Source organism: Mixophyes fleayi, chromosome 7, assembly GCF_038048845.1.
Source record: "Mixophyes fleayi isolate aMixFle1 chromosome 7, aMixFle1.hap1, whole genome shotgun sequence".
Classification (NCBI taxonomy): Eukaryota; Metazoa; Chordata; class Amphibia; order Anura; family Limnodynastidae; genus Mixophyes; species Mixophyes fleayi.
In genome coordinates, this window is record NC_134408.1 from 77,366,765 (window position 1) to 77,385,408 (window position 18,644).

The 18,644-nt window shown below is 41.9% G+C and overlaps 2 protein-coding genes across 3 annotated transcripts in view; one reads left to right on the top strand and one right to left on the bottom strand.

Annotated features, from left to right (window-relative positions):
• NAB1 (NGFI-A binding protein 1) overlaps positions 1–18,644 on the top strand; it is a 613,281-nt gene that overhangs the window by 488,492 nt on the left and 106,145 nt on the right. The window lies entirely within an intron of this gene.
• LOC142098048 (uncharacterized) lies at positions 9,828–18,495 on the bottom strand. The gene is made up of 2 exons (XM_075180491.1): positions 16,353–18,495; positions 9,828–10,029 (listed from the first exon to the last, which is right to left on the bottom strand). Exons 1-2 carry the CDS (start codon positions 18,371–18,373, stop codon positions 9,828–9,830), a joined length of 2,223 nt encoding a protein of 740 aa, XP_075036592.1. The 5' UTR covers positions 18,374–18,495.

Genomic DNA, 18,644 nt, shown 5'->3' on the forward strand with positions numbered 1-18,644 from the left:
CTCTCTTCCTAATCTAGTCGCGGAGTTGCAGAATTTTGGTTCTTTCTCCGGTTATAAAGTGATCAACTCCAAATCGGAGGCGCTTGCACTACACCTTGCACCACACGTAAAGAAACTATTGGAACTCAATTTTTAGTTTCAGTGGTGGCCCTGAGCAATTCGTTACCTGGGAGTTTTTATCACGACCTTGTTTCAGGCTAACTATCCCCCTTTGCTATTCACAATAAAACAAGATTTACTGACCTGGAGCTCTCTTTACATCTCATGGTTCGGGAGGATCAATACTATTAAAATGAACATCTTACCTAGGTTGTTATACTTATTTCAAACCCTCCTGGTTAAAGTACCAGATTCTTTCCTGAGATCTATTCAATCTCTCTGTGGCAAGTTTGTGTGGCAGGGTAAGAGACCCAGACGTAGTAGGCTTTGTTTAGCCAAATCTAAATATAACGGGGGGGGGGGGCTGGGCTTTCCCTTATTTGACAAATATTATCAAGCCACACAATTGATCCATCTCATTTCTTGGCTTTTGCCTGTAGGACTCAAGAAATGGGTAGATATTGAAGAACTGCTGTCCCCAGATATAGGAGTGTGCTTTTGACCCTGGATCCCTGGGAGTATCAGACCAGCCTCAGCCTCTGTTACCCCCTCCATCCATTTCACGCTGGAGATTTGGGACAAATTGAATAAACAATACGCACTGGCCCCCTATCCCTCTCCACTTACTCAGCTGTGGAGACACGCTCGTTTGCCACAGGGCTGCATTAGGGCATTTGCTTACCCTTGGAGGAAAGTGGGACTAGATTGTTTCTTTCATGTGATGGGTGAGCACGCACCTTGTTCCTTCACAGATCTGAGGGAGAGACACGCTCTCCCAAGCAATCTGTATTTTCAATATATGCAAGTAAATTTTTTTTATTCAAGCCCAGACACAATCGTCCAAGCTACGTTCCCCAACACCCTTTGAAAGTCACTGTATTTACAACCTGGGCGGCCGTGGCTACATATCGATCCTGTACACTTCTCTCGTGTCCTCCTCATCCCCTTCCACAGAACCATTGGAACGGGCATGGGAACAGGATCTTGGAGTAACCCTGGACAAGGAGGGATGGTCGCTCATTCGACAAAAGATTTCAAGATCTTCCATTAACACAGCCATTCGGGAAAACACATACAAGATGTATGCAAGGTGGTACATGGTTCCTGCGAGACTACACTCTATCTTCCACCACGCCTCAGACCTATGTTGGCGTAACTGTGGATATGTTGGTTCTTTCCTCCACATTTGGTGGGACTGCCCGTTTGTGTCCAGATTTTGGGATGAGATATTGTTACTGGTTCAACAGGTTACCTAAATCAAAATGCCTAAGAACCCGCTATCGGTGCTACTGTATCAACTTATGAAAGGAATCTCGCAGTCATCGGATAAACTTGTATATATAACGCAGCCAAGCTACAGTTAGCTGGTGATTGGAAGAAAGCTACACAACCCTCTAGAGAGGCTGTTATAAATAGAACCTGGCACACTGCCTCCATGGAATATATGACAAGTCTTCAACATGACACAGTTCCCACCTTCCACAAAGTGTGGGGCCCTTGGTATAGTTTTAATAATAGTACTATGCCAGGCCTCTTATAAGCCTTATATGCTCTCTCCCTTCTTCTTTTTCTTTAATTCTCTTCCTTTTTGAGTTTCCTATGTATCTGTCCCTCTACTTCCTTTCTCACCTTTTACTTTTTTCTGTCTTCTCTATCTCTCTCTTTTTCAATACCACCTGGGCTTGTAGGGTTCACGTACAGAGACGTATCCCCACTTTGGAATGCCCCTTCCCTTTCCCTCCAGTTCCCTTCCCTTCTTCCCCCCAACAAAATATAACAAAAAAAGTCCAGCAGCTTATCCTACTTGATATATATTTCTAACCTTACATAGTCTATCTTTGGTACGGGAAAAATCATCACTTTTTGTCTTATTCGCCCTTTAGGCCTTTAATTTCCAGCTAGCACTTGGAATGTACCACATTGTGAGAGTTACACTTATGTACTATGTGGTTTTTTGTTTATCTCTCTTTTCTCCGTTTTTGAGTATTTCATATTCCCAGTACTCGATTACTGTCAATGACGTGTATTGTTGTGCTTTATGTCTACCTGCTGTTACAAATAAAAAGTTTTTTAAAAAAAACATAAATCTTCAGAGTCCTAACAATGTCCAAAGGAAGGAAGAAATCACACTTCCTCTTGTTGTGCTTTATGTCTACCTGCTGTTACAAAGAAAAAGTTAAAAAAAAAAAAACATAAATATTCAGAGTCCTAACAATGTCCAAAGGAAGGAAGAAATCACACTTCCTCTTGAGTTTGATCTTGGCGCAATGCAGAATCACAATGGCCTAATTTAAATGATATTTAAAATTATAATTTTACTAGACTGAAAGGACAAGTTTGTCTTAGGGACAGCTCTATCCTCCTGAAAACAAGATATATACCTGTAATGCCATCAAGGCTAAGTTCAAAACCCAAGGAGCTATAAGAGGGATATATATATATAAGCTATACTAGAATTACTCACAGCAAGAAACTCTGTATTTCTGGTAAATATCCAACCTTTTCTGAAAGTAAACACCATTGACAATGCTGAATTATGTAGTGCCACCCAGTGCATGACCTTGTTGCTTTCTACCATCACACAGAAACTAATTTGTTTCGAACGATGGTTGATGTATGCCACTATTGACTGACTGTTCAACTAAGGTTATTAATTCAGAACTGCGTCTACCGGTTTGCAAACCCTTCAAAATGTTGATGTGAGCCCTTTACCACTGAGAAACCACAGCCGCAAGATATATTGATCATCCATGAAGGCTGCACCATTTGGAATAGGAATAGTAGTGGTCATGGACATTTAGCTATGGCAGTATCCACCTTGGGTGGAGATTCCCATTTATTTGTGTCCACACTAAGAAAAGGATAAAGAGTCTGTAGTTTGTGTGATAGCTGAAACCTTCAGGTTTTGCTCATGCTTCACTAGCAATTTCCCTTTATGATGATGATAGGGGTAGGAAATAAACTGTTTCATCTTATGTTCAAGCAGTGCATTGCGAGACACTGCACAACTCCTCGCTGTCTTGAATGTTTAGAACCTACTGCATTGCAATACATTTTTCACATCCTGCTGCCTTCTAGAATCCTCCACCAAGTACGAGGAATCCTCATTGTTCAAATCCACCATCGTATTGCCCTCCTCCTGAAAGGACAACTTTAAGTCGGAAACATAACACGGCTGGACTACTGCAGGACTCTTACATTTCAGAGGTGTAGCTGGGGAGGCAGAGTTTAGAGTTCTCTTTAAATAGGAGGAAAACTTGATGAGGTTCTGGACTGACCTCACTAGACCAGGTCCCAACTGGCTCATCAGTTGGAGTCATTACATGGCCAAAGGTCTACTAGCTGAAATACCTCAGATGAACCAACTCTCTTGCTGAGACTTTAGTAGAGGAGGCAAAAGCTGTGTGACTTAAGCAATAGATTGGATCAAAAATTTAGCCAAGGATGGTTTTGCCAGATTTGTGCCCCCACCCCCCTAAAGTTATTCAAGGCACTTTGTTGTCAAGCTTGCATGCTGCACAAGGCATAAAGTGCCTGATAACCTTGAGTTTATTTTGAGTTCCATATTGAACACTTATGATATGAAACAGACTCCACTCCTCTATATTCAACTCTGGAATTGCTCTGTTTATCAGATGTAACATTTAAAGACTAGAGAAAAATGATAGCTGTAATACACAAATACAAAGTACAGTGAATCTTGCATAGAGAGACACAACTTCAGCCAGATTATGGAGGAATAACCCAAACAGAAACCCTCGCTCACTCTAATATTTCCCTCAGGAAGTATATTATTATTATTATTATTATTATTATTATGGTAGATTTCTAAGGAAAGAACTGTGTCACGAAGGCTAATGGAGTGAAGCATGTGTAGTAGGAGAGAGTGATCACCAGTGTCAAAAGCAGCAGGTCCAGGAGAATGAGTATAGAGAAATGACCCTTGGATTTTGCAGTAAGTAGATCATTTTGTAAGAGCAGTTTCAGTGAAATGTTGGGGAAGTCTGATTGCAGAGAATTGAGAATGGAATGAGAGCAGAGAAAGTGAGACAGGTGTTTGTACACTAATCGTGCAAGTAGTTTGGAGGCAAAGGGGAGGAGGGAAATAGGGCAGTAACTGGCGGTAGTTTCCAACATCTGTTCAGCTACCCACTGAGCTCAATTGTGATTGCTGTTACCATCTATGTTTCGCTGCTAGACCCTCTGCACCCAACTGTTAGCATCCTCCTGGACCTCGTCGTGTCAGAGCAGCAGAAACTACCTACTCCATTAACCCCAGCCACGGAGCGGTAAAGTATCCTTCACCTCTTACATTGCCTCGCACAATTAGGATCAGTTGTTCCTTTCCACTTTCTCAGTACCTAGCCTAGCTAATACACATTCATTCATATCTCTCCATCATGCAACTACTCAATTTACAATCTCTCCTATTTACTGTCACCATACTTCTCTCCAAACTCATCTTCTTTCTCCATCATTCTTTTCCTCCCTCCCCGATTGTGATTTCTGCTTCACTACTTCCCTCCTCGCTAGGCTGTACACATTCACTGTTTTGACTCCTGAACCTACCAAACCCACCAGCCTACATTAACAGTAAAAAACCTCACACCCACAAATCCACCTCGCATATCTGCTTTCTCACCCTGCTCCTTCTCATGGTTGCTGGTGATATCTCACCTAACTCTTGGCCTTGTACAATCCCCATGATCTGCTCATGCTCCTCTCTCTACCCCAAGCTTTTACATCCATCCCAGGCGCACACGCAAGGGGGGTTTCCAGTTCCAAGGATACTTCCTCTCCACGGGCAAAGAACGGGTAAAAGCATATATTAACATGCTAAACATGAGCCCAATGTATAGCACCGCGGACGATTATCGCGGCTGCTGTATTATACTCTGCCAAAATGGAGCTGCTGCGCATGCGCAGCCATAGCAGCTCCTCCCAGGAATAGACAGTGCGAAACATTTGCTGCTGAGCGGTGGTGATTACTCTCCCTGTCTGTTTATTTTTGTTTTTATATTCTATCCTTTTCTGGCTGAGGAATAAGAAAGGAGTAGCTGCAATATTAGATTTATTGTCTAAGAATCTGAGATTTTGATTTAGTTTAATGTTATTTGGTGGTTTATAGCACCCTTTCAGGACTAATATATATATATATATATATATATATTTATATATCCCCTCCTGATGGTCTGTTTAGATGAAATGCGTAGAGGTGGTTGTGGATCCAGTTCTCCATACGAACAATCTCTTATTTGATGTCCGCTATTAGAAAATAGAGGAGTCAGCTGAATGTTTGAACAATGTTTGAATGACTTGTTCATCTGGTATGTGTAAACTTTGTTTTTTAAATAAAATCTTTTATCTTCGCTAATGCACTGTCGAAGAGCCCCCATCTGTTTGATATTTAGGAAATGATTTACCCGTGGAGATCGGGCTGTGGAAAGGGAGGACGCGCAGATTATTTGCTGCTGGTGCTGACACGTGAGAGAATTCCAGTTATCACGGACAATATCAAGTATTTTTTTTATAAACATTTTTTGCACTTTGATAGGTGTATAAACGGGAACTGTATTGTCTGAGCGCACTGTGTTTTATATATAAAATTATATATATATTGAAAATAAAAAGTGAAAGTGAGGCTTGGATATGACACCGGGCATGCAACAAATGATATAAATGTTAGATGAGGGTGACAGTGTCATGCAGGGGGAGGTGTAAATGTAATGAGGGGCTGATATTTAGCCAATTGTATTTTTCCATATTTTTGACTATATATGTTAGATGTAACAATAATTTTCATATAGAGAGCAGCTAGTATTTATTTAGACTGTGTTTTGTGTAGCGTGATATTAAGTAATTGCTATATGTTAGTACCTAATTAAGACAGCTGATTTTTTATGCCAAAGAACGGCATATATTGTTAGTAGTAGTGGTGAACCATTGCCCCTGATGAGAGCAATTAGAACTGAAACGATCGTTGAGCAGGGAATGTTTAATAATATATTACTCTTATTTTCTATTTTGTATTTTTCTATTACATTTTTGACTTTTTATATGATGTTGCTGGTGCTGGTGTTAAGGCAATTCTTGTCCTTGAAATCAACTACTTTCAGATATCTTATACGTTCTTTACTGATCGATCAGGAGTCCAGAAATCATGACATGCACACCTTTATTCAGGGAGCCTTTTATAGACAGACAAAGCAGAAGATTCTGCTGATTATTGCACAAGCACTTATTGTATAACATGTCCATATATAGGGGCATATTCAATTCCGATGCGTTCCGCGAAAAATGCGCAGTACTGTCGGTAATACGGTACCGCAATAACGCGGATTTTCGTACGCAGCCCTATGGGTTGCGAACAAAAATCCACGTTATTGCGGTACCGCGGATTAGGTTTGCGGCCGTTCCGGCGCGATCCCGCGGATCGGGATCGGAATTGAATATGCCCAATAGAGTTGTTTATCACTTCTGTGTGGAAACATCTGCCAGTTGTGGTTGGAACATCTGCCATATGTCTGATCTCGCATCTTGACCGTAGGGGTAGATGTTATCACCTTCCGGGCTTGTTCTTGTCACAAAGATCTCACTTGCACATATCTGTATTTTTCCACTTAAATATATCTGTATATACTTATAAGGAGTCATATATCTGAATACATATATTGCAACACACATTATTCCCTTACATTTCCCTCCTTTTTGAAATATGTTCTTCCTATTCTACAGTTATAGTATTTGTATAAAAGTTACCCCGCTCGATTGCTAGTGGATATGTTTGAAATCTACCTCGTTCTAAAAATTCAGTAAGTAACAAGGGACAACCGCCATTCTCCACACCTCGGGCAGGCGCAACTTTTATCCACTATCTTCCTCATCCTCGCTGGAGTGAACTTTCCTTACCTGCCTTTTACTTCTTTTAATTCTCAAGGACTTTTCTTCCTTATTATCTGATTTTTCAGTTCCCTGGCAAATGTTTCTGACTAGTTTCTGTAAGATCCATATTATTATTCTTATCAGTTAGGATCCAATACCCATTAGCACTATTACTTTTCCTATCAATGTTAATAATCCCAATATCCACCCTCCTAACCCACTGAACCAATTGGCAGGATTTAACCATGATAGCCAGTTCTCTGACCATCAGGGTTCCTTTTTGTGGTTACTAGCAAAATCTTCCTTCAATCGTTTTACCTCATTCAGATGGTCCTCTATAGCTGTTTCTATATCATAAGTCTGATTTATATAATTACAGCATGCTTCCTTCGTTATCATGCACATTCCTCCTTCCTTTGCAGTGAGGTAGTCTAAGACCAATCTGTGAGCCTGTACTTCTTTGGTAATCATTTGCATTTCTTTCACCATTAGCCTAAATGTCTCGTCATATAAATTTGTTATGTTATCAAGCAAACTAGCCAGATCTATTATGTATGAGAAAGCCTTTTTTATGCAACATCTATTTCCCCAGAAGAGATTGATAAGTTCAGTGTTGGATTTTGGGGCCAATGGTATGGTTCTTCTTACTAAATGATGATTTCTTATGTCCACAGAGTTATAATAGCCTGGGATCATATCTTCAATACAGTAGGTACTAGGTTAAATCTTTTCCATCATACAATTTCCATACCCCCCCATAGGGTAACCACTTATAGGCCCTTCTCCCACAAAGGTAATAAATGTCATCTGGTAGGTTATAGGGATCATCAAGGGGTAAATGTATTAACCTCCGGTTTCTTCAAGTCCCGCGAGTTCGGCGTCTTCGGCGCTTAAATTTAAAGCGGCGCTGCCTTGTAAAGGGAAATTTCCCTTTACAAGGCAGTGCCGCTTTAAATTTAAGCGCCGAAGACGCCGAACTCGCGGGACTTGAAGAAACCGGAGGTTAATACATTTACCCCCAAGAGTCAAATGGCTAATACAGTAGTTCCCAAACTTTTGCAGTTCGCGGCACCCTTAGTCTCCATAATTTTTTCAAGGCACCCCTCCAAAATAATTACCGAGCAGTCCTGTTTTAGAAGTAGTTGGGCCAAAAAAACGTAATAAGTATTTAGATCAGGACAGAAATACTTATTTAGTTGTACACATAAATCCAAGGAAATATAATATTTTTATAGATTTTTTTTCAATTATATTTCTGTCAAAGAATAATTGACAGCTAACTCACACTGTGACCTCCTTCATTTTCACACACGCTGCCCCCTCTGCACTATCCAGTCACTCTGCCCCCTCTCACATTGCCTCCTCTCACGCTGCCCTCTCTCACATTGGCTCCTCTCACTCTGCCCCCTCTGCCCTCTCTCGCGCTGACTCCTCTCACTCTGCCCCCTCTCACACTGCCACCTCTGCCATCTCTCACGCTGACTCCTCTCACTCTGCCCTCTGACATTGCCCCTTCTCACACTGCCCCCTCTGCCCTCTCTCACGCTGCCTCCTCTCACTCTGCCCTCTCTCACATTGCCCCCTCTCATGCTGCCTCCTCTCACTCTGCCCCCTCTCACATTGCCCCCTCTCACGCTGCCCCCTCTTCCCTTTCACGCTGCCGTCTCTTACATTGCCCCCTCCCATGCTGCCTCCTCTCACGCTGCTCCCTCTGCACGCTCACTCTGCCCTCTCAACATTGCCCCCTCTCACGCTGCCTCCTCTCACTCTGCCCCCTCTGCCCTCTTACGCTGCCCTCTCACACATTGCCCCCTCTCACTCTGGCCGCTCTAGCGCTGCCCCCTCTCATTCTGCCTTCTCACATTGCCCCCTCTCACGCTGCCCGCTCTGCCCTCTTTCACGTTGCCTCCTCTCACTCTGCCCTCTCTCACATTGCCCTCTCTCATGCTGCCCTCTCTCACATTGGCCCATCTGCCCTGCGGGAGAGAGAAGGATGCTGGGTCCCGGGCGCCGCACTGATTGGTAAGTTTTTGTTTTTTTTCGTTTTTTTCTCTGGCTGATCGCGGCATCCCTGTGACAGCGCTGCGGCACCCCTTTGACAGCGCCGCGGCACCCCTGGGAGCCACGGCGCACACTTTGGGAACCACCAGGCTTATAGCGTTTATCATTTCATATGTTTTAGTTTGGTTAGGGGTGATTACAGCTTCATTACCAACACAGGTTGACTGGTTCATCCACTCAGGGTAGGAATTAATTTTCACCAATACTCCCAGTAGGGGTTTGCTATCATTAACACAGGTGTTGATGGACACAGAAGGGTGTTTTGTCCTATCTAGGTTACCAATATCAGCAAATATTAGTCTGTCTTCTTTACAGGAACTTGTCCCAAATTATACTTCTTATATTTTACTGTAATATCTGCCCCTTTCTGGGTTGCCTTCATGCTCATATTGAGAGCTTCATTTGCAGGATTTATAGTTACACAAAAATCAAACTTCTTTGCGAACAAAGTGGCTAGTATGGTGACTGGGAGGGTAACATATTTATCCTGGTTACCTTACCTCCTCTTGTAAAATTTATTTCTGCCACCTCATCCAATGTAAGGGGTCCGGCCATCCAATTATTTGTTTTAGAAGACAAGGGTGGATGAATGCATATCCAACAAGCTGTTAAAGTCAAAGTTTCTGCAACTGTATAATGCATCTGAACCAAGGAATTATCCCATGGTTCTGCTAGTTCCTTATGCAATTGCCTCTCTCTCCTGCTCAAATAGTTTGCTTTAAAGTATACTAAAGTAAAAGCCAAAGCAGCACTTATCAGTATCATTATGCAGAGGATATATGGCTTCATGTTACTGTCTCCACAGTGACTCGAGTCTTTTTGCAGTGGGAAGCGTGTACCCAGGAATCCCGACCTTGGAGTTTGACTGCAGTGGGTTTAGTCAACAACACTTGGAAAGGGCTGTCGTATCTTTCCAGCGCTTTCCTTACATGTCTTTTTAGATATACCCAGGCCGGAGTTCGTGTGGCTGCAGCTCCGAATCTGGTTCTGGAAGGGAAGAGAAAGCTAAAGCATGCACATTAGTCAATTGGTCAGTAAGACTTTTCATATAGCCTGTTAGATCCCCATGTTTGTGCTGCAACTGTTGGGGATAGTAGCATCCAGTTCTAGGAGCTAATCCAAACAGGATCTCATACAGTGATAGTTTACTCTTTCCACTAGGGGTTGTCCTTATGCTGAACAAGGCTATGGGTAGACATTCTGGCCAAGGTTTCTTTGTTTCTGCCATTATCTTTTGAATATTTAGCTTTAGGGTACCATTCAGCCTCTCTACCCTTCCACTCACTTGTGGTCTGTAGGGTGTGTGGAATGCCTGTTTTATACCTAGGTCATTCATTATGTGTTGCATTATCTCCCCAGTAAACTGTGTTCCCCTATCGAACTCAATCACCTATGGGGCCACATACCTACACACAATCTCACTTATCAGTTTTCTGGCAATGTTTTTCGCCGTTGCTTTGGATACTGCCCATCCTTCGGGCCATTTGCTGAATATATCGGTGCAAATTAGGGCATACTCATATATCCATGATTTTGGTAATTGCATATAGTCTATCTGAAGTTTTTGGAAAGGGTAGAAAGCTTTTGGTTTTGTTCCTTATGCTGTTTTTACTCTCTGTCCAGGGTTGGAGGTTCTACACATCCAACATCCTTGAGTGTAGTCTGCTGCTGCTTTGCTAAAACCTGGTGCTATCCAATGTTTGTACACTAGACTGGTCATCTGTTCCTTGCCCACATATGATTGTCCATGCACCACTTGTAATAAGGGGGGGAACAGAACTTGTGGGAGACACAGCTTATCCCCCTTCATCCATAGTCCCGAGAAGCTTTCTTCTGCCACCAATTTTTTCCATCTTTTTTTCTCAGCTTCCGATGTTTGTTCTTGAAATTTCCTGAGATCTTTGTAAACTGGCATTGTCTTAGAGGCTGTATCTACCACATACAGTTGTGATCCTTCTTTCTGCCTCTGAGCTGCCTTCTTTGCCTCTACATCTGCAAGCGTGTTCCTCTGGTTTTAAAGGTACTATTCTTGGTGTGTGCTTGTATTTTGACCACGACCACCTATCGTTGTAATTGTAGTGCTCTGAATAGGTTTCGTATTAGACTCGCATGTTGTATATCCTTGCCACTTGATGTCTTGAAGTTTCTGCTTCTCCATAAAGGACCAAAATCTTGTGTGACTCCCCAGGGCATATCTGGAATCTGTATATATGGTAGTTCCCTCTGCATACTCCAATGCCTTTGTGATTGCTATCAATTCTGCAGCCTGTGCAGAGAGTGCTGGTGACAATGGCCCTGATTCAACTACTTCTTTGTCCGTGGTTACTGCATATCCTGTGTACGGGGACCCATTATCATAGTATATGGATCTATCAACAAAAAGTTCATATGTGGCATTCTGAAATGCTGTGTCTGTGACCTGAGGGAGAGTCTGGCTTCCTACTTTCTTGTTCAATAAGAGCCACACAGTCATGAGAAAAAAAATTATTTGTGTATTTCATGTCTGTTTCATCTGTTTCTGGTCCTGTTTCTTTTTCCTCTATTTCTCTCCCTCCTTTTCAATCTCTAGATTCACATATGGATGGTAACAATGTGGCTGGATGAAGCACTGTACACCTTTTGATTGTGACATGTGATGCACTTAACAGTGCCAATTCATATTTTGTGAGTCTGGCAGCTGAAAGATGTTTTGTTTTTGCTTTCCGTAGTATTTCAATTACTACATGAGGAACTTGTATTGTCAGTGGGTGATCAAGAACAATATCTGTGCTTTAATCTTTTAGTATTGCTGCTGCGGCCACTGACCTGACACAGGTAGGTGCCCCTTTGATTATAGGGTCCAAATTTGCAGAATAATAACCCAGTGGTCTCTGCTTGTGTCCACATTCCTGTGTGAGTACTCCAGCATGTCCTCCTTGTTCATGGCAGAAAAGGTTAAAAAGGTTTGTCATAGTCTGGTAAGCCTAAGGCAGGTGAATCCATTATTGTCTTTTTTAGATAATTGACTGCTTCCAGCTTTTCTTGCTGTGTTGGGTGTGTCTTTCTTCGTACTATTATACAGGGTCTGCATATGTACCGAGGCAGCTGGAATCCAGTCCCTGCAATACCCGACAAGGCCGAGGAATGCCCGAGTTTGCTTTACCGTTTGTGGTACAGGCATCCGTTAAATGGCTTGTATTCTATCTTGGGTGAGATGCTTTACCCCGTGGGAAATACAATGACCAAGGAATAAAATCTTATGCTGTGCTGCTTGTAGTTTTGTTTTGGATACCCTGCAATCTTGTTGGACCAGGAAGGTAAGTAGTGAGACTGTTTCTTCCTTACACTGGTGTTCATTTTCTGCAGAGATAAGCAGGTCACCCACATACTGTATTAGTCTGTATTAGTCTGTGGGTACTGTGGCAACCACCCTTGTAGCACTGTTGACATTGCTTCAGAGAACTCAGATGTACGTGTAGCTCCACCTTGTGGTAATCTGGTCCAGCAGTACTGTGATCCATCACGGGAGAATGCCAGCATCTTTTGAGAATTTTCAGTGATGGGTACAGAAAATAATGCATTAGCGAGATCAATGACAGTGAAGTATGTTGCACTTGGTGGAATTTGATTAAGCAGTGTGTGTGGATTAGGTACAATGGGGGTATTTATTATCAGTCTCTTGTTTACTTCCCCCAGATCATGTACCAGCCTACATAATGGCCAATTATCTGGCCCCACCTCCTTCTTTTTTGCGGGAAAAGGGGGTGTGTTGAAAGGAGACTTTCACTTCTTTATTATGCCTCTTGACTGATACTCTTGTATTTGCTTGGTGATAGCTGTGTTCTGGAGAGGAGTCAAGGGATATTGTTTGACACAGACAGGGAGAGTGTTTGGCTTGAGTGTAAGCTGTACTGGTGGTACTTTAAGGAGTCCTACATCAGTCTTTCCTTTGGACCACACCTTGTCCAGTACAATTTGTAACCAGTCGGGCAGTGAAGCTGACGTCTGGGTTGCATCTGTGTGAGTGTAAAACAAGTGGACCGCAGCTTCCATTTGGTTGATAACTGTGTCTGGTAAGTTGCTTGTATATTTTAGTCCCTCCAGTGTGTACTGTATGCAAGCTCCCATGAGGTGCAGAACGTCTTCCCCTAATAGGTTTACGGGACAGGTATCTGAGGTTAGGAATTCTATAGGTATCGGTGTGCGATCTTCATTGATGTGCACTGTCAACTTCTTGCTTTTCTGTAATTTTACTGTTTGTCCAGTCAGTCCTGAGGCTTCTATATATTCATTTGTCAGTTATGTCCGTGGGACTTGTTCTTGTTTCAACACAGTTTGGCTTGCCCCTGTGTCGATTAAGCAGTCTAATTGTTGGCCGGTGGGTAGTTAATTTAACAGAGTTGTCACAGATCTTACCTCCCTTGGTGGTGTTGTTAAGGAGGATTGGGGATGATGACAACGGGGAGCCCAACCTTCAATAAGAAGGACACAAATCTCTTCCCATCTTCCCCACATCTTTCTGTTGTCTCCATCTCTTGTACTTTCTGAAATATTTTTTCATGTGACCTGGTAACTTGCACCAGAAACATTTACCAGTCATATCCTCACCTTGTTACTGTGGTCTCTCTTGCACCTTCTCCGACCATCTTCCTTTTTCTTTTACTACATGTACTGTCACTTGTGGTACCTTCTGGGCCTTTTTCCCCCTCTTCTCGGCTTCCTGATTCTCAAGTCCCTCCAGGACCTCCAGGACCTGAATGATACTACTGATTTAGAAAAGGCTTCAGGTCTTAAGGCGAATAACTGGCTTCTAACCTCATTTCTCAGGCCATTCAAAAACTTTGTATCTATGTGAAAAAAGCTGCAGGATTTTTCCTAGGGTCTGGTGCATCTTGACAGATGCTATACATATCTGACTTATACCACGGGGAATAAGTCTCCTGGGGCTGTGATAAGAACCTTCTATTTCCTTCACCTTCTACATTGGCAGGGTTAAAGTTAGGGTCAGGTGCCCTCTGAAGTCTGACAGGGTATGCTTTGGGATGTGGCGTTTGATGACGAACCTGTGTATCTAATACCGCATCTATTTGTTCTTCTATCTTATTTATCTTGTCTTTCATGCCTTGGACCATTTTCTCCATCGATCAGTGTCTTTTAAAACACACCTTTTAAGTCTTTGTATCGGAGGGCCCATGTATGTCTTTGTATCTCTATCAGTTCTTTCCCAAGTTTGTGATTTAACCTGATCTTGGGAGGTGTTACCAGTGATCCTGTAGGCACTTAAGTCTGGATACATTGGAATGGGACTTTGTCTAACTGCCTCTGTATGTAAAACACTTTACCGCATACACTCTTATAGCAATATTTTCACACAGTTTTCAAACAATAGTTCCCCCGTTGAGACACAATTTAACACCTTCTTTGTCTTGAAGTATCCACCACAAGGTCAAATGTATAGCCAACAATATTCCCAAGACTACAATAACAATGATTATTGACTTTGCAATGGGGTCCATATAATAGATCCCTGTGTTAAGAATTTTCTTAATTTTATGGGCAATTTATTTCAACTATATGGACAAATTTATATGTTGTCTGTTGGTATTTGATTAATGGGAATCTCCTTCAGTACCCAATACCAAGTTTTTTCCAAATATTGTTCTAATATTATATGATGTAGATGAGTATTTACTACACACATATATTCAATATGCGGCAATTCAAAGAAATCAGTTTTACCCACTTCATATCTAAATAAATGAAAGCTAGAATCTGATTGGTTGCTATAGGCAACATCCCCACTTTTTCAAACCCGCAGCTTAGTAAATCTAGCCCTTAATCTTTATAAACTTTATAAACTATTAAAGTTATAAAGTCATATTAACCTTTATTAACTAATATGTGTAAAATACTCTGAATAAACCACAGTGTTCATGCAACAGTTTTATTGCATGTAAAAAAAAATATATATAAATTTTGTATAGTACAATATGACACGTGAAAAAAAATAGTATTACACTGAAAGGGTGCTACTGGTTTGTGGCACAACAGTTGCAAACAGCATATACATGTCATCAAAAGTATTATCAAGGTTTTTAATTTTTTTCTTGATGTTCGCAATATTTCCTTTCATTTCTTTAAAATATTCGTTGAGCTTGGCAACATTTTTTTCTTCTTACGAACTTTCATCGGATATGACGATGGAATCTATGAAGCAAGAAAATAAAAAATGTTTACCATTACACTTCTATATCTGTAATAAAGTTAATAAAAGTTTTAAACCAACACCGGAAATGTGCTCACTTTGCACACTACTCGAGATCAGTTTGTGTTGTGGTCATTCTGGCACATTTTTTTTTTCTTGTTTGATAACAGGTGTGATTACATCAGTGGTATGAACACTGGCCTTCTCACCGTTAATTCTTCCTTCTGTCAAAACAATAATCATGCATTTAGATTGGTTCATGTGACAGTACAATAAAATACATAAAGTCCTTCAAACAGGTACACTACACGTGCTATTCACTTTTTTTAATGTTTCTACGGATCGCTCCAGTCTCCTTGCCTCTTTATTTTTAAGGTCCGACCACCAGTTCTGGACTTGGTATTTATTTCTTTTCTTTCCAAGTTTTTCCTTTAGTAATCGCAGTAGTTTTTGCATTTTCAATTCCTTTCTATTATTAACTTTTCTGTACTTTCGCTTTTGACGTCGTAGTTGTACTGGTCCAGTACTTTTACCATCATCTCCATCTCGCTTGGGCTCATTGACTTTGCTCTTTTAACTGCAGTACATTCTTATTGAACATCTCCATCCCCCACCTTAACTTTTCCAACATTTGTTGGCGCTTCCAGCGCCATTTTTGACTGCGTCTCCGTCTCCATTGCCTCAACCCCCACTAACACCTTCTCTTCACTCGCCATCTTCTCACGTTCCTCGGGGCCAGACAGACTCCTCTATCATTTTATACACTCAGACATGGGCGTTTGTTTATCATCATCATCATCAGTTATTTATATAGCGCCAACATATTCCGTAGCGCTTTACAATTGGGGACAAACGTAATAAACTAATAAACAAACTGGGTAAAACAGACAAAGAGGTGAGAAGGCCCTGCTCGCAAGCTTACAATCTATGGGACAATGGGAGATTGACACATGAGGTTAAGTATACATTTTGCATCTTGGCCCAGCCAGACTGCAAAGGTAGGGTGATTCATAAGCTAAATGATCCTGTCACACAATAATGTTGGTCCGGGGGTAGTTGTCTTGTGTGAAATTGTGTAACAGGCTAAAGGTAGTGAGGTTAAGATGGTGGTTGAGGAATATTATACGCTTGTCTGAATAGGTAGGTTTTCAGAGAACGCTTGAAAGTTTGTAGAACAGAGGAGAGTCTTATTGTGCGAGGGAGAGAGTTCCATAGAGTGGGTGCAGCCCGAAAAAAGTCCTGTAACCGGGAATGGGAGGATGTAATGAGGGTGGATGAGAGACGCAGATCTTTTGCAGAACGGAGTTGCCGAGTTGGGAGATATTTTGAGACAAGAGAGGAGATGTATGTTGGTGCAGCTTTGTTGATGGCCTTGTAGGTTAGTAAAAGTATTTTATATTGGATTCGGTAGAAGACAGGCAGCCAGTGTAGAGACCTACAGAGTGATTCAACAGAGGAATAGCTATTTGCAAGGAAAATCAGTCTTGCCGAAGCATGCAAAATAGATTTTAGGGGTTTGAGTCTGTTTTTGGGAAGACCAGTAAGGAGGGAATTGCAATAGTCAATGCGGGAGATGATTAGTGCATGAATTAAGGTTTTAGCAGTGTCTTGTGTGAGATATGTGCGGATTCTGGAAATGTTCTTTAGATGTATGTAACATGATTTAGATATAGAGTCAATGTGGGGAACAAAGGATAGGCGTGAATCAAGGATTACACCTAGGCAGCGAGCTTGTGGGGTGGGATTTATGGTCATGTTATCAACAGAGATAGAAATGTCAGGTATGCTCTTGTTGGCGGGTGGGAATATTATTAACTCTGTTTTAGAAAGATTAAGTTTGAGTTGACGAGAGAACATCCAAGATGAAATGGCAGAAAGACAGTCAGTTACACGGGACAACACAGATGTCGAGATATCAGGAGAGGATAGATAGATTTGGGTATCATCCGCATAGAGATGATACTGAAAGCCAAAGGAACTTATTAGATTTCCAAGAGAAGCGGTATAGATAGAGAACAGCAGAGGACCTAGCACCGAGCCTTGTGGTACTCCAACTGATAGGGGAAGCGGAGCAGATGTGGCTCCAGAGAAATTAACAGTGAAAGAGCGATTAGAGAGGTAAGATGAGAACCAGGATAGAACTGTGTCTTGAAGACCTAGGGATTGCAGCGTTTGTATGAGAAGAGAGTGGTCAACTGTGTCAAATGCAGCCGAGAGATCAAGGAGAATTAGGAGAGAGTAATGGCGTTCAGTCTTAGCAGTGATCAGATCATTAACAACCTTGGTCAGCGCAGTCTCTGTGGAGTGTTGAGAACGAAAGCCTGACTGAAGAGGATCCAACAGGTTGTTTGCGGAAAGAAAGCGTGTGAGGCGAGTGTAGGCAAGTCTCTCTAGAAGCTTGGAGGGGCAAGGGAGCTGAGAGATGGGACGGTAATTTGAGAGAGAGTTTGGGTCGGAGTTTTGTTTTTTTAGAATAGGAGTAATCACTGCATGCTTGTATAGTGATGGAAAGATGCCAGTAGAGAGTGAGAGATTACAGATTTGAGTTAGAGGTGAAATGAGCACAGAAGACAGGGATCTACCAATTTGCGAGGGAATAGGATCAAGAGGACAGGAGGTAGAGTAGGAAGATAAGAAGAGCGTAGAAATTTCCTCTTCATTTGTGGGGTCAAATGAAGAGAGGGTGTCAGAGGGTAGTGGGAAGGAAATGAGCTGATGGCTTGTTGAGGAAGAGGATACCATTTCTAGTCTGATCTTATCAATCTTGTCCTTGAAGTAGGTAGCAAGATCCTGAGCACTGATAGTAGATGGAGGGTTCGGGGTGGGAGGATTGAGAAGATGATTAAATGTATTGAAAAGGCGTTTGGGGTTAGAAGCCTGAGCATAGATAAGAGATTGAAAGTATGTTTGTTTTGCAGTGTCCAGAGCATTTCGATAGGAGTGGTAGACAGAAGTATATGTGAAGAAGTCATTAGAGCTTCGAGATTTACGCCAGTGACGTTCTGCTTTACGGGACAGTTTTTGAAGATTTCGTGTTGCTTTGGTGTGCCACGGTTGACATCGAAGTCGACGTGTAGTATGAAGTGTCGCTGGAGCCACTTGATCAAGGGCCGTTGCTAAGGTTAGGTGAAAATGAGGTACTGCCATCTCAGGGGATGAGAATGTAGAGATAGGGGAGAGAAGGTGTTGGAGAGAGGTGGAAAATTGTTGAAGATTAATAGAATTCAGATTTCTACAAGTATGAGGAGGCTTGGTTGAGTTAGACAGTAGAGAGGTTAGAGCAGTGGGGGTGAGAGTGTAGCTGATAAGGTGATGATCCGAGAGGGGGAAGGGTGTATTAATAAAGTTAGAAACTGAGCATAGTCTAGAGAAAACAAGATCAAGGCAGTGGCCATCCTTATGAGTAGATGATTCAATC